Below are 15,219 nucleotides of genomic sequence, written 5' to 3'. Positions count from 1 at the left end.
AGGGGACAGGCCCGGGAACCCTGCGGAAGTGGGGAGGGGACAGGGCTGGGGCAGAAACAAAGCCAAAGCCCTTGGTGAAGAGGGGACGGCTGGAGGCCAGTACAGGGCGGCAGGGGCTGAGGGAAGGCGCATCCGTTGCCTGAACCTCAAAAGGGGAGGTGTGTGAGGTGCGGGCTGGAGCGGGGGTCTGCTCGTGGGCAGCAGGAAGCGAGGTGCCGCCAGGCTGCCCTCTGTCCTCGGCCTCCTTGGCTTTGAAGGAACCCTGTGCCCCAACATCTTTCTCTATAGTTTCTTGGACATGGGCGCGATAGCACGTGTATTAACAACACTTGACAGGTGGGCCCCAGGCAGGACCCGCCAAAGCCAAGGACCAGAAGCCTGCCTGTGGCCCGAGTGGCACTAGGGGTGGGGGGCGCGGGGACAGCTTTCCACCATTTCATCTCACCTGAGGCCGAAGAAAAACACCAGGTGCAGATACAACCTTATTGTGCTGCTTTTAATTACGAAAGATGTAAAACGACGTATTATAAAACCTGGGAGCTACTTTATACAAATTCCAATCTTTAAATATTTTTTTTAACAGGGGACCTGGGAGTTAGGGCACTGGCGGGAAGTCTGATTAGTTGCTGTGATGGTCCCACCGCAAAGTGAAGGAACCACCGTGCGTAACAGAGCCAACGAGCGAGTCAGAGTCGGAAGGGTCTTCAGATACGCAGGTGGGCTGGAACCCACGAGGCTTCAGCTCGGCTAATATACAGTAGACTTAGGAGAAATGAAACAGGACGGGGGAGAATTTATGGTCGTCGAGATGTGATCAAAAAAATTTTTCTCCTAACACCATGTGTCCTAAAAACCACAACTGTATGGAAAGAAAAAGTAGAACACAGGTAGGTTTTTAGTTCTATACTGTTTAACTGCTAGTAAATGAGAGTAGTACAGCCATCGCTTTCTTGTAACAAGACTAAATATTGGAAGATCGTTTATTCTGATGCATGTAGCTGCTTCAGATGCCGAGGACCACGCCTGGTTTGTTGCAAAGGCAGCAGTGAGGGCAGACTTACCCGCTGAAGGTCAGAGTGACACCCGCCCATGGGTGTCCTTGATGCCATGTGAGCAAAGTGGGTCGGATAATGCCCAAAACCTTTTCACAGGAAAAGACTGGACCGGTGGACCTAAGGACAAATTTAATTCAGTGCTAAACCTTACTGTCATCATTATATGCCCCCTGGGACACTGCACCGTTCCTTGGGAGCCTCCATTTCCATGAGTCACTGGGAGAATGCCCCAGGGCAGTGTTCTTTCTTCACTGTGTAGGTCCCGGGGCTCCTGCTGTGCAGACAGAGCTGGGACCCCCCCACGCCGCTGACCCCCCCGGGGTAAGGCACTGTGTGAAGAGTGGGTTATGCTGGGGCCTCCACTTAAAAAACAACAACAACAACAACCAAACTTCTACCATCAGCATCATTCCCTGTCTGAAAGGCCAGGTCAGATTTGGGGGGCCCCTGACCCAGGCAAGGTAGCGTGGAGCTAGCTAGCTTCATTCTCGGCACACCAGGGAGCTGTGTGCCACGAGGAAAGGGCTTGTACTTGAACAGCGAGAGTCACTCCCTCCTGAGATCCTCAGGATAACGGGATCTGAAAACTCCCCTGGGACGGGGGCTTGGCACCCAGGCGAGGACCCTGGCTGGATTTCCCAGTTCGACAGCTGAGATTCGGGGTGACTGTGAGGCTCAGGAGTTGGGCCCCACAGAGGAAGCAGCAGTGGCGCGCCATTGGGGTTCTTTGAGAGACCGGAGGTGAGGCGATCCCTCTGGAGACAGGAATGGGATGAGGTCTGGAGAGGCTGACAGCCCAGCATGCCGTTCTAGACTCTTCTTGCCATGTGGCACTGACCAGTCCGATTCAGACCTGCAGTAGAGCCTTGCTTCTTTGGGTGGGGGCAGACTAGCGAGCTTTAGCCACACTCCTGGGGTCTCCTGGAAGGGCAGTGGCTGTCCAGGCAAAAGTTGCAGCATCCTTTATCTCTTCTTCAGCACTCCTGTCCTCTCCGTCCCATTTTTCCGTGCCCACACCCCTCCCCAGAGGTGCTCTTCGAACCCAGCGGTCAGGCGTCTGGTCGGGGCTAAGCAGAGGAGGCAAGCGATGCTGGAAACCCAGTCATACTAGTTTGCGCAAAGGTACTGATAACTAAGGATGGCTTCATGAATTAGGTCTTCATTTTACTGTCGATTTTTTCTTCAACTTCAAAGAATAAATCTCCTTTAAAAGCAATTTAGAACAAAACACAGATCTGAAAGGGAAGATCTTTTCAGCTGGGGGCCTGGCTGGGATCCCCGAGGTCCCAGCCCTGAGCCCCGAGGCCTCAGCATGCCCAGCCATCCTGGCTGCGCTCCGAAGACGGTCTCCACCGGCCTGCCCTGGAGAATCCCCTTGAGGAGAACGGGGCCCCGGTATCACCGTGGAGCTGGTCTCCTAGCGTCAGAAGCACACGAAAGTGCGGGCCTTGCTTCCCTACAGGCACAAGTGTTAGAAAGGCTGAAGCTCCGGGATTTGGCAAGGAAGGGGGCGAGCTGAAGATGGGGCTGCCGGGGCACCCGGGCACGTCCGTTCACTTCTCCGTTCCTTGTTCACGCCTTCGGGGTGCAGTTCCGCAGCATCTCCCCGGGGCCCACACCTGCTTGCTGCTGGGGTTTGGAAAGAGTAAGGCACAGTCCCCGCGCTCAAGGAGCTTATGGGCTAGTGGGGTTCCAGGACCACTCCCGCTCCACAGAGAAACAGCCTCCCCCTGCCGCTGTCGTCGGCCGGACAGGCTGACTCGTCCGGCTTCCCCGCAGCCGGCGGGTGGAGAGGGCGGCCCGCACGGGTCGGGAGCTCGTCTGGAAGACATCGTGGGTCTGGAGATGCTGCCCCCGCCACCGAGAGGAAGCCCTTCTCTCTTCAGGCTCATTCATCACCGGGGGATTTTTTTTTTTTTTCAGTGACTGAATATAACAGTCCTCCTTTTCCCCTTGTCCACAGGAAAAGGTGTCCTGAAGCAGCAGAGAGATCGCATACTTGGAGAAAAGAAATGAGCACTCATTTTGCTTAACTCAAATCTGTTCTTGACATCGTGGTAAAAATTCTTCATATTAGAAGTAAGGCATCGGGGTGATTGTGGCGCGTCCGGTCCACGGCGGGCGGCTGCCGGGCCGGGCCGGCGAGAGCAGGGAAGGCGTCGTGGTGCTGCGGGGCCTCGGCTGGCAGCCGAGTCAACCCCCGAAGGCCCGCAGCCCCCCAGCGCCTCGCAGGCCGGGCCGGCTCTTCAGTGTGGACTAAGGTCAGTGGTTCTGGTGCTGCACGTGCTACCGCAGCCCGCGGCACACTTCTGTTCTGCTTCTACGCGCCGACAGACTAGACGGCCCGTAAGCTGACGTCCCGGTCCCGGTGCCACCCCGCCCGAGTCGTCGGAAGCCCCGAGGAGGCCCACCTGTGGCCGCATCACTGGGGCCGTGGGCCCGAGAGGCAGCGCGCAGCTCTGTGGTCTCAAGTGAGCCATGGGGTGTGAGACCGGGCCTCGTCGCAACGCTGGGACTCACGGAACCCGCTGCTCCCATGCCAGAAGCCCAGGACCCCTCCAGCCCAGGGGGTGTAGCTGGCTCCATGCTGTGCCATTCTAGTTCCACTCCTTCAGCAACACATTCTGGCCCATTCCATCCTGTTCACAGTCGGTCGGCTCGAAACGTCTCTTCCACAGAGGGGTCGAGCAGGCCCATGCTGGAGTCACTTAGCATGTTGAGTCCGTCCAGGCTCAGGGGTTCAATCTGGAGCTCTTCTTCCAGTGGAAACGGAGTGTCTATGTTCAGGCTGACCTCGGGCATGCCCGCCAGTGCGCTGCTGAGGTCCTTGAATAGGCTGGTACTCGAGTCTTCTGGAAGGAGCAGTGAGAGGGAAAAACAGTGCAGGTTAGGAGGCATGTACAACAGACGACAGCCCCACAAACGCTGGCCCTTTACCTTCTAGCCAAGACAGCGATGGCCTACATTCCCCCCCACTCCCAGGGTCCAGGCAGGACAGCAATGGCCCATGTGCCCCCAACACCCAGCATCGAGGCAGGACAGCGATGGCCCATGTGTCCCCCTAACTCCCAGTGTCCAGGCAGGACAGCGATGGCCCATGTGTCCCCCCCACTCCCAGTGTCCAGGCAGCACAGTGATGGCCAGCGTCTCTCTGACTCCCAGCGTCCAAGTAGGACAGCGATGGCCCACGTCCCCCCCACTCCCAGCGTCCACTCTGCTCTGGACTCTACAGTCTTTTCCCTCAGTTCCACCACTCCCCATTTTTGCAGGTTTTCTCCCTTTGAGCAGTTGTCAATCACTAAAGCTAAATTCTTGAGAACAGGCTTGGATCACTGGGCCCTTTCCCCACCGTCTCATGGTCTCCGGGGCCGGACACCTGCCTTTCGAAAAGCTAAAGTTGAGCCAGGGGACTTTCATTTCTTTGCTTTATAGCATGTTGTTTAAACTCTCTTACAATGGTGATCTGTGAAAACACAGCAAAATACAGACAGCAGAGCTGAGGGGTGGCCCGCACTCACCCGTCAGGATGGTGTTGGGGAAACTCCCGCAGTTGGAATACAGGTTTGGTCTCACATGAAATGAGTCCTGTGGTTCCCGGGGACCTTGCTGCACCAGGGGCACCTGGAAGCATCAGGGGACGCACGGTAAGGAACGACCTCTGCTTCCCAGGCGTGAAGGACACAACACGCTCCCAGAGCAAAACCAGACATGGAAACTGTCTTGGGGCCCCTTCTCTCTAGGATCCCACACAGAATAGTCCTCTCAGGCAGGCAGGTGCTGGGGTGGAGGAGAGCTCCCTGAGGCGCAGCGTGGGGGACTCGTCCCTGCTCACACACAGCCCGGCCCACGAAGCCATCCAAGGAGACACCAGCAGTCGTGGTCTCTGTGGCCCCCTGGTCTCATACACCCCTCCCTCCCAGCCACACCGAGGCCTCTGGAAACACCATCTGTGGGAACCCCTCCAAGGCTCCATCTATAACCAAGGAAGTGTTAGGACCAAGGGGCTCTTCTGCCTGCTGGTTTCTAGGAAAGTGAGGCAGCGAGACCCTTTCCCTCTTACGCTCAGAGGGAGGAACCTCGGGCCCCTCTCCCTGAGAAGGCCTCGGGGAGGCCTGGTGAGAACTGGGTCCTACCTTAGGTGCCTTTCCAGAAAGGAATATTCCAAACAATTGTTTTAAATCTTACAAAAATAGGCATTTCTATCATTTTTCAGGGAGATATTGACTCATCTAAACTCAACGGGCTTCTTCAGAAAACGAGGAGGCAGAGACTACTGGTTTATGCCATGAGTCTTCACTGTGGCCTACTCAGGAAACATCTGTCTTTATTTTACTGTTGTGATTATTATTAAGATCTGTAAAATGCTCAAAACCCTTCCTTCTCTCCTTAATCTATCCTAGGACCCAATCCATACTTAATGGACACTACAAAATCTAGAGCTATTTTAAATGGTCCACATTAGGGAGAACCTACAAAGCAAAAGTTAGGGGTCGAATGAAAGTATCTTAGGGAGGGACGTCTGGCCCCACCTGGACTGAGCTCCCCTGGGAGGCCGCACTGGGCTGGCTCCGGCAGCTAGGCCTGTGGGCTGAGCCCCTCCTGCATCTCTGTCTCCTCTGCAGGACAGACCCGTGGACTGCGGTGGCCCCTTCCTTCTGAGCCATTCTACAATTCTAGAACTGGAGTGTCACCAGAAGTCTGCTACCACTTGTTCAAACAATTCTTCTGCAGAAGCCTGACACCACATAAGGCAGCCAGCACCAGGACTCTAGGGCCAGGGGACACTGCAGGGTCCCTCAGCCACTGGGCACATCTGAAATCTGGGCCATGGGGCACCTGGTCGGTTTGGTGTCGGGGGTTCTATGCCCTGAGCAGCCTGAACGGTGCAGGTGCTGCTCCGAGGAAGAGGCCTGACTGGACGCCCGCTCACCTGTTGAGGAAAGGCCGGGCCTGGCCTCACGGACTGCTGGTCAAAGCTCACATCTGGGAAGAAGTTGGTCAAAGATGAAGCCTTCAGGGAATAAGGAAGGGAACGTTTAGCTTGGAATTTGGGGCAAAGTAAGTGTTCCCTTCTGACTGGTGTCCCTGCTAGGACCCACCTGGGCTGTGAGGAGCGGGAAGCCAGATGGAGGCAGGGATGAGGCGGCCTGGGGCTCCTGGGCAGGGGGCTGCTGTAGGAGGGGCTGGGAGAGGTCCTGGGGGGCGGGGTAAGGGGGGGGCGGGGACACTTGAGCTTCCGTGGGCAGGAAGGAAAGCGGGCTTCGATCTGAGGACACCATCTGTAAAACAAAGCCTCTAGTTAGCTTCGACTGGAGTTTCTAAGTGGTAAATCCTTTAGAATCAGGAGGTGTCAAAGTGAGGGAAAAGCGTGAGTCCTTCTTTTCTGGGGTACTCTGTGCTATGCTCCCCAAAGCTTACTTCTTACTTCTGCTCCTTCAAAGTGACCTTAAATCTCACTTCCCCAACAAACATTCCCTATTCAACAACAATTTCTATTGTCTTAAAACACAAAACACCCGTCAATTTAGCGGTGTCCTCAGCGAAAATCATGTTTTTTGGTTTTTTTTTAAAGTCATACCTTCTGTTTAAGATGGAAGATTGAAGGAAAAAGAAAAAACCAAACATAGCTCTGTCTCCCAAGTCTCGACTAAAAACATTAAACAACAGGAGACATTAATGAACAACACCTTGAAAATAATAAGACTAAATGGATAATAAACAGCACAAGGACAGAGATCGCGGCAGGGAAGGAAGTGGCAGCACAATCTGGAAAATGAAAAGCGACAGACAAGCCGCGACTGGGTCAGCAGAGCTGAGAAAGACAAGAGGAGGCCGGGAGCGGGAACAAGCCGAGAGGCAACCGGACTTCCATCACAGGGTCCCTACGGGGCCTGCGCGACAGCAGTGGGCAGGGGACAAGAGCCAGGAGGAGGCGTGGTTAGGGTTCACAGCTCTCGCCCGCGTGGAGACTGGGGGGCGGCACGCTGGAGAGGGCAGAGCTCAGGGTCTGCGGGCGGCACACAGCATGCCCGGTGGGTGAGGCGCTCTGCTGGAAAGAGAGGTTCAAGCGAGCTCACCACTCAGTCTGGAGGCCTCCACCTTTCTTTCCCACCCTGACTCTCCCCAGGCGGCAGTCCAGGGATGCCAGCATCCTCTGGGGATCGGACCAGCCGGAGAGAAAATCCTGAAACTCAGGGCGCCCGAGGCTCCCCAGGGAAATGGCCGAGCCGGGTCGGTCTACAGTGAGGACCACGCTCAACAAGCCCGCCCGTCTACGCAGCTTCTGTGTCCTGTTCTTGAAGACGAGCGGAGTGCCAAAAGTCACCAGACTGTGAAGAAAGCCTCTGAATGGAAATCAGAGACCAAGGCAGACATACAACGAACAGAAACTTGGAGAAGTCCGTGCGGGAAGAAATTGTCATGAAAAACAAAATTATCGGGTGCCTGGGTGGCTCAGTTGGTGAAGCGTGTGCTTTCAGCTCAGGTCGTGACCCCAGGGCCCTGGGATCGAGTCCTGCACCGGGCTCCCTGTTGAGGAGTTTGCTTCTCCCTCTCCCCACCTTCTGCCTGTGCTTTCTCTCTCTCTCTCTCTCGAAAAAAAAAAAAAAATCTTTAGAAAAACACCAAATTATTATTATACTATTTAAACTATAAAAATCCTTGTTAGATCTGTTAAAAATACATAAAAAATATACGATGTGTATCTCTATATACATTTTTTTTTCAAAGTGGGGATGTGGATGAAACAAGATTTCAAAAATGTTGATAATTGTTGAGGCTGGATGACAGGTATAGGAAGATTCGTTCAATTATATTCTCTACTTTTATGCAACTTGGAAAACGTACGTTACCAAAAAAAAAAATAAAAGCACAAACTAGAATGACAATTACCACTGAAAACCTCAGAGAGATGAAAAAATAATATTGCATCCATAGGACGAGTCCAACGCTATAAAAAGGAACACTCACTCGGAGGACAGAAGAGAATTCTTGGGAATTTAAAAGGATGAACTCAGAAATGAAAACTCGACGTAACAGCGGGAAGATAAAGGGGAGAAGGAAGCTCTCCCAGACAGCAGGGTGAAAAGATTAGGAGAGAGAAGAGAAGGGAAAAAAGAGGGTATGAGAGGGAAAGTATGGGCTGTCCAAGATTCAACAATAGGTGTTCCAGAAAAAGCGCACAGAGAAATCAAAGGGAAGAAACCATCCAGGAAATAATTAAGGAAGACTTCCCAGAAATGAAGGATGATAGGAGTTTCCAGATTGAGGAAACCCACCAAATATCCAGACTCATGTGACCCTGAAGCTTCAGAACTCTGGGAAATAAAAAGAAGATCCTACAAGCCTCGAGAGGGAAAAAAGGACATTTTGTTCAAAGTATTAAGAATTGGAGGGGCACCTGGGTGGCTCAGTGGGTTAAGCCTCTGCCTTCGGCTCAGATCACGATCTCAGGGTCCTGGGATCGAGCCCCGCATTGGAGCCTGCTTCCCTTCCTCTTTCTTTCTTTCTTTTTTTTTTTTTTAAAGATTTTTTTATTTATTCATTTGACAGAAAGAGATCACAAGTAGGCAGAGAGGCAGGCAGAGGGAGAGAGGATGGGAAGCAGGCTCCCTGCTGAGCAGAGAGCCCGATGTGCGGCTTGATCCCAGGACCCTGAGATCATGACGTGAGCCGAAGGCAGAGGCTTTAACCCACTGAGCCACCCAGGCGCCCCTCCCTTCCTCTTTCTCTGCCTGCCTCTCTGCCTACTTGTGATCTCTCTCTGTCAAATAAATAAGTAAAATCTTAAAAAATACATATATTTAAAAAAAAGAATTGGAATGGCACTGGGTTTCTCATTAGCAACTCTAGAAACTAAAAGGCAAAGAATTAATACCTTCAAAATTTTAAGAGAAGATTACTTCAGATTTGAATTCTGTATCTGGCCAATTAGCTAAATGACGGGTAGAAGGAGGACTTAGTTGAATCATGCCAGGCTCACACATCCTTCCTTGGAAATCTACTGGAGGGTTTATTTTTTTCCTTGTTGTTTTGTTTTGTTTTAAAGATTTTATTTATTTTTTTGAGAGACTGAGCGAGTGCACAGGCAGATGGAGAGGGAGAAGCAGATTCCCCACTTAGCAGGGAGCCCTATGCCACATGGGGCTCAATCTCACCACCCTGAGATGAACTTGAACTGAAGTCAGACGCTTAACCGACTGAGCCACCCAGGTGCCCATGGAAGGCTTGTTTTTAAATCTACTGAGAGGAGATCTACCCGACTCCAAGAGGTGGGGTTGGGATAAGAAATACATACGTAGAAAACCAGACTAACAAAAAAGTAAGACATTTATTAACTCCCAGGAGAAAAATATTTTCCATTTTGTTATTTCATGGCATATTAAGTGGTTCAACTCTGCACTATTATAACTGGGAAAACACTAAACACCGAATATTGCTCTTATCAAAAAACAAAGCACAGTGCAAATGAGGAAGAAACGTGTGGGTGGGTGGGTGGAGAGAGGTGAAAGAGAACCATGTCCTAATGGAGGATATCATCAGAAAATACCTAACACTAAAAATCCAGAACAAAACAAGCATGAAATAATATGGTTATATCAAAGAGATTAGCTAAAGTGTTGAAGGCGCCATCTCTAGGGAGTGAGAAGTACAGGGAGTCGGGGAGGGGAAGACAATGTTATTCCATAACAAGCCCTTTCTTATGAAACTATGTGCATGGATAACATTGATTTTTTAAAAAATCTTAATATTAGGCAAACAAAAAAATGGAAACATCTGGAAAAGGATGCTCTCTATGCCTATAGCTCTCCTTAAAACGTAGCTAGAAAGCAAGAGTTACATTTTTTACACCCTATAAAATAATCTTGCAAAAGAAAATTAAAGGCAATCCAATAACATAAAAAGAACCATTAAAAAAACAATTATGAAATACCCTCTCACCCTCTCCCGAAAGGGATTACTCATGTTAAGAGTGAGTAATGACTAGATCTGCTAAGTCCTTCCGTTGTGTTCCGTCAACTCTTGCTAAATCATGACTCATTTATGGCGAGGTGGGGAGTAAATGATGTCACAGTGTATCTAGGGAGGGACCAATAGGTTGAAAATATATTCATTGATGATTATAGTAAGAACCACCCTAAGTGCTCAGAATAAAAACAAAGTCAACAAGACAAAAATATGATGTTTTGACATCTGAATTTCTGTAACAGGCTTGTGATTTCAAAATGGGCCTTTCTCCTTTTCTTTTCCCCTTCCTTCTTAATTTTTGTCTTACTTTACTTTTTAATCTCTACACTCAACATGGGGCTTGAACTCACGACCCCAAGATCAAGAGTCACACACTCTACCCACTGAGCCAGCCAGGGGCCCCAAAATGTGCCTCCTTCTGAACAGACTTCTTTGGGTCCTTCTGTGGAGGACCGTGATCTCTACTATACCCCGATCATGCCGCGAGCAGTAAAAGCACGGCTTCTCACATCTGTACGCGTGACTAGGGAAGAGGTCTCACCCAATACCAAAGCTTCAGGGAGGTATTAAAGGTCTTTGGCTTTCCCCCGTGGCTTAAAATACTCACAGACTCAGTTACTGATCATTTTCCACACCAATTTTAAAGCCCGGCCTGGTCTCCCCGAGCCACATGAGACACGTCTGGAGCGCATTCTCCACGCCCTCCCGGGCCCCAAGCCCAGGGTGGTTGCTTGCCCACCAGTGATCATCACGGCAGACGCCGGGAGGACACGGGCAGGGCTTCCCGAGGTATTCACACCGGCTCCCCCCGATCTCAGGGGAGACCTCGCGGCCTCACCTGCTGAGGGGACCCCGATCAGGCCCCGCATGCCTCCCCGTCGGACCGTGGCTTGGCTCTCACCTGCGCCGCGGGATACGGGTTCAGGGGGCTGGTGGCCGAGAGCTGCCTGCCGAAGGCCGGCTGCGCCTCGGGGCCCGGAGAGAGCGTGAGTGGGCTGACCGGGGGCTGCCTCCGCCGGGCCGGGCCGCTCAGGGCCGTGGTGGACAGGGACGGGTTGCTGAGGGAGAAGAGCCGGAGGGAAGGGTGAAGGGCGGAGGCGCTGGGGGCGGACGTCTGCGGGGGGCTGTTCAGGGAGGAGGACAGGGCCGTCTTATTGAGCGTGGCCTGGATGGAGGGGTTGCTCCGCGAGCTCTGCAGACCTAGGGACAACAAAGGCACAGGTCACTTGCCGTAACGGCAGGACAAAGCTTTCATTTTCCAAAGACTCAAGAACACTTAACTTCCTTCTATCGGTATCTGATGCTGATTTTGTGAGTGGGCTGGCTCCGGGGCAGCTGTCCTCCTGTGCACACAGTGGAGAAGGGCTGGGCCCACACTGAGGGCTGGTGGCAGCGGGGTGACAGGGAGTCTGACTCACGAGGACACGTGTACACAGCCGCCTGGGCAAGAGACCCCAGGGCTGTGCACACATTCTGTTCAGAGCCCCCCAATGCCTCTGTCCCGGAACCCTGCCCGGACCCTCTGCTGCCTTCCACTGAGAGTCACGGCTCTGGGGCGCCGCCTCGGGGACCCTGAAAATACCCTGAACGCCCCAACAGTCACAGAAAGGGAGCCCCCTCTCCCGTCTCCTGTTTTCTCTGTTTTTCTGGCTCCTGAAAAATTGTCCATCACAATCTATTCCAATTCATGGAAAATGAAGGTTTTGCTGGGGCTCTGCTTTATTTGGGGGGAGGGGCTGCGATTTTTAGCACAAGTCGGAGAGTTTGGGAAAGGCATCTCCACGACATAGGCTGCCAGGGCACAAGCCCCGTGAGGCCGGGGACCACGTCCTGTGTCCTGCCAGAGCCTTGGCACCAGGCCAGGCACGGAGTGGCTTTGCTCTGTGACTTAATGATGCTTCTGTGTATCTCAGAAGGCAGTGCCTGTGTTTCAAAGTTCAGCCCATTACTCTGGGACCAGCAGTCCGGGTGCGTACAAATGTGTGTTCTTTTATGTTCATAAAAAACTAAGTGTTCGGTAAGAGTTACTGCAATGGAACAAGGACAAAATAAAGCTTTTTTTTTTTTTTTTTCTGGCAAATGATTTTTCTAAACACAGGAAAGAGGTCTCTGGTAAAACCCTGTGTAGCTCCACGGAAAGCCCAGAGGTCCGCTGACTCGAGTCCCAATCAGAGCTAAAGACGTGAGCTTTGGTTAAGAAACAAAGTCACTCATTCAGAAGGAAAGCTCAGACATGTTTGTATGACTTTGTTCATCATGCATTTTAAGGAATGCCTAGAAACTATAAAATCTTGAATCCAGTTCTGGACAAAATGATGTTTTGAGGAAAATAACACACAGTGATAAACACAGGATTTTCAGTTGAAGCAAAGCGTCAGAGGCTGCCCTGGAGAATGCCAGCTTCCCCAAGACCCCAGGGAGCTAACCGCCGATGTTGCATTATTTGTGTGACCTTGGATGTCCTTGTTCACGCAGAATTCACCAGGACACTTGGAAGAGCAGCAGATTAATAAAATGACCTAAGTGAGTAAGTAGAGGTTATCTCTAAAATCAATTCTTCAAACCTAAAATTATGTGGGACAATGGCAGCACCTTCTGCAAGCTTTAGAGAATCTTCCAGATGAGTGCTGTAACGGGGACCTCTGTCAGGTGAGTGGTGGATTCTGATTTGCATGGACAAGTCCTGTTGAACCCAGAGTGGAAACCAGCAGGCATGTCCCCCACTGGCGGACCACCACTGGGGACCCCTTCCTAAGGAAATGGTCCACACCACACACACCTCTTCGGACCTGGACAGCCAGGGGCTGGATCACAGCCCTGGGAGTAAGAGACATCGACAAGGGTGTCTGTCGAGGTTCAGGTAAACATAGACAGGTTTCAAGATGGGGTCTGGGCTGCGGGTGCTCACACATGGTGCAGGAAAACCCAGGTCACACCATGGGCAGCATCCATACAGCCTCATGCGGACCTTTAAGCGCTTCTGAAAATCTGAACCAATAAACTGGCAGATTCCTATCTACTATGCATAGCTCTGGAGTATAAAACAGTTTCATCATAGCCAGTATAAATGTTCTAAAATTCAAAATATTCTCTTCTGAAATCCGGTGGGAAATGAGAGGGTTCTAGAGAGATAGCTGTAATGATAAACCACCGTAGCATGTTCATAAGTGCCACCCATGTTGTTCAGTGAACACGGCATGGAATGGACACTTTCTTCTTGGCTTTTGCATCTTACTCTCCAAGTCCCAGGACACCTGGGCTGCTGAAGACAATGAAGCAGGAGGTCTAGCAGAGCGTTCCAGAGCTCATGGAATCCAGCAGAAATAGACCAAAGGGAAAAGTCAGTAGGGTCAAGAGCTCCAGGAACAGGTATGTCGCTATCTCTAACTCAGATGAATCATTCTCACTCACTGGGACCACCTGTGATTAAGCCACTGGTGCACATACGTGGGCACGTCCTCACTGAGCGGGGGACACTTACCAGAAGAGCTCCGTAGGCCCAGGTGAGTCATGGCAGCTGGCAGGTTGCCCACGCTATTCCCCACACTCATACTACCGAAGACGTGGTCGCCGGTGTCCAGTGAGGCTGGCACGGGCGCGGAGTAGTGGAGGTTGGTTAGATCTGGCAATGACCCCCCCGTGTTCAGGTTCCCCAGAAAGGGTGAGAGGCCTATGTTTTGACCATTGTGTGGAAAAGCACTGAAAAAAAGAGAGAGGAGTGTTACTTTCTGAAGTGCATTTGGTGGCTAGAGAATAGGAGAGACTTGTCAGGGAAAGGCTGTGGTTTCAGACACCCACGTCCTTACAGAAGCTGAGACTCCGCCGTGTTCTGAGGACCTGCCTCCTCGGCTTAACTCTCTGAAGGGCAACGGCCTTACCCGTTCAGTCAGACTAAGGATGTCATCTATGCCTACTCTGCAGGAATATTTTCCAAGACCAGATCAGACGATGGGTGTAAAAGTTCTCTGAAAACCATAAGGCCCTATATAAAACGGGAGGCACTACTTTATATTTGCATGCTTCTTTTTGCTAGATTTTAAAAGTATCTTTCCTGCACACACACACACACACACACACGTCTCTCTGCATCGAGCAGATACCCTCCAAGATATATTTAGTTACAGTTTTCATCAATTTTAAAGTGAGAAAGGGATGTTAGCATTCGCTTATCCGCTGTGTGCCAGGCGCTGGGCTGAGCTGGTGGTTCAAAGACCAAGGAGCCGAGCGTGTGGGTTCGCCGTCAGGCCCGCCCCTGACATCCACAGGCCTGCAGCGAGAGTGCACGTGGAGGCCCACGTACCATCTGTTTACACGTCTAAAAGTTATGAATCAAATTAACACACCCTTAACTGAACTATGTTCTATGTTTCTGTCCTGACAAATGACACTTCCGTAAGAGCCTGGAAGGTCAGATTCAAATTCAGAATCCTCCGGCTCCTGGAAGTTCTGCCCTGGGACATACGGGAGGTGGCTGTGGTCCTCAGCCCGCCCCAGCCTGCTCTGCAACCACAGGGACCCCACACAGCTCTCCCAGCCTACAGGCCAAGCCCTGGCCATACTCTACGTCCCCACGACTGCATCCGTCAGGCAGGTGGTGTGGTCCCCAGCGGCCCCTTGGACTCCAGACCCCATGAGAATGGGGTCTCTAAAGTGTGGGGCTCTGGGAGGGGCTGCTTAGCCCTGGTCTGAGGGGCACTGCTCTTGGGGTTCATGGGCAGACAGGAGAGACAGAACGGTGGTAAAGCAAGCACTTGCAATGTAGAAGGAAGCACAGGGCCAAGGCTGATGGGGGTGGGATGATCATTAGGGACCTGAATTGCAGGAGCTGCTGGGCTGGGAAGGGAACGCTTTACCAAGCACGTGACAGGGTGCTCAGGCATCCGGGAAGCCTGGCGTGGCCAGAGCGAGGCAGGGGTGGGTAGCAGGAGATGAGGTAGGAGGGGAGAGAAGTGAGCAAGGGTCAGACGACACGCTGTTCTCAAGAGTCTGGATCAGGGGCCGTGGGAGGTAGGGAGCCCAGTGTAAGCTGGAGAATGACACTTCAGAAATGCCACTGCGGTCACAGCTTGGAGGACGGCGTAAGGGAGCAGAGAGTGAGGCAGCGACAGCCCAGGTCTGACCCATGAGGCTGCAGAGGAGAGGAGCTGGAGGAAGGAGACGCTAGCGGGGAGCGGGGGAGGGTGATGGATTCCGCCGG

The 15,219-nt window shown here is 52.1% G+C and overlaps 1 protein-coding gene across 3 annotated transcripts in view; it reads right to left on the bottom strand.

Moving 5' to 3' along the window:
* Positions 1 to 475: 475 nt before the first annotated feature.
* Positions 476 to 15,219, bottom strand: part of CRTC3 (CREB regulated transcription coactivator 3) — a 96,354-nt gene continuing 81,610 nt past the window's right edge. For 2 of the 3 annotated variants that reach the window (XM_080809288.1, XM_080809290.1), the window contains 6 exons: positions 13,504 to 13,721; positions 10,924 to 11,222; positions 6,155 to 6,334; positions 5,986 to 6,066; positions 4,574 to 4,676; positions 476 to 3,907 (listed from right to left, as the gene is read on the bottom strand). In XM_080809288.1, coding sequence (XP_080665414.1) covers positions 3,699 to 3,907; positions 4,574 to 4,676; positions 5,986 to 6,066; positions 6,155 to 6,334; positions 10,924 to 11,222; positions 13,504 to 13,721 — 1,090 coding nt within the window. In that variant the 3' untranslated portion in view covers positions 476 to 3,698. The remainder of the gene's footprint in view (positions 3,908 to 4,573; positions 4,677 to 5,985; positions 6,067 to 6,154; positions 6,335 to 10,923; positions 11,223 to 13,503; positions 13,722 to 15,219) is intronic. The other variant, XM_080809289.1, reaches the window with a different exon arrangement.

This window comes from Martes martes, assembly GCF_963455335.1.
Source record: "Martes martes genome assembly, chromosome: 7".
Classification (NCBI taxonomy): domain Eukaryota; kingdom Metazoa; phylum Chordata; class Mammalia; order Carnivora; family Mustelidae; genus Martes; species Martes martes.
The sequence above is the reverse complement of the archived record's forward strand: the minus strand, read 5'-3'. Positions and strand labels throughout refer to the sequence as shown.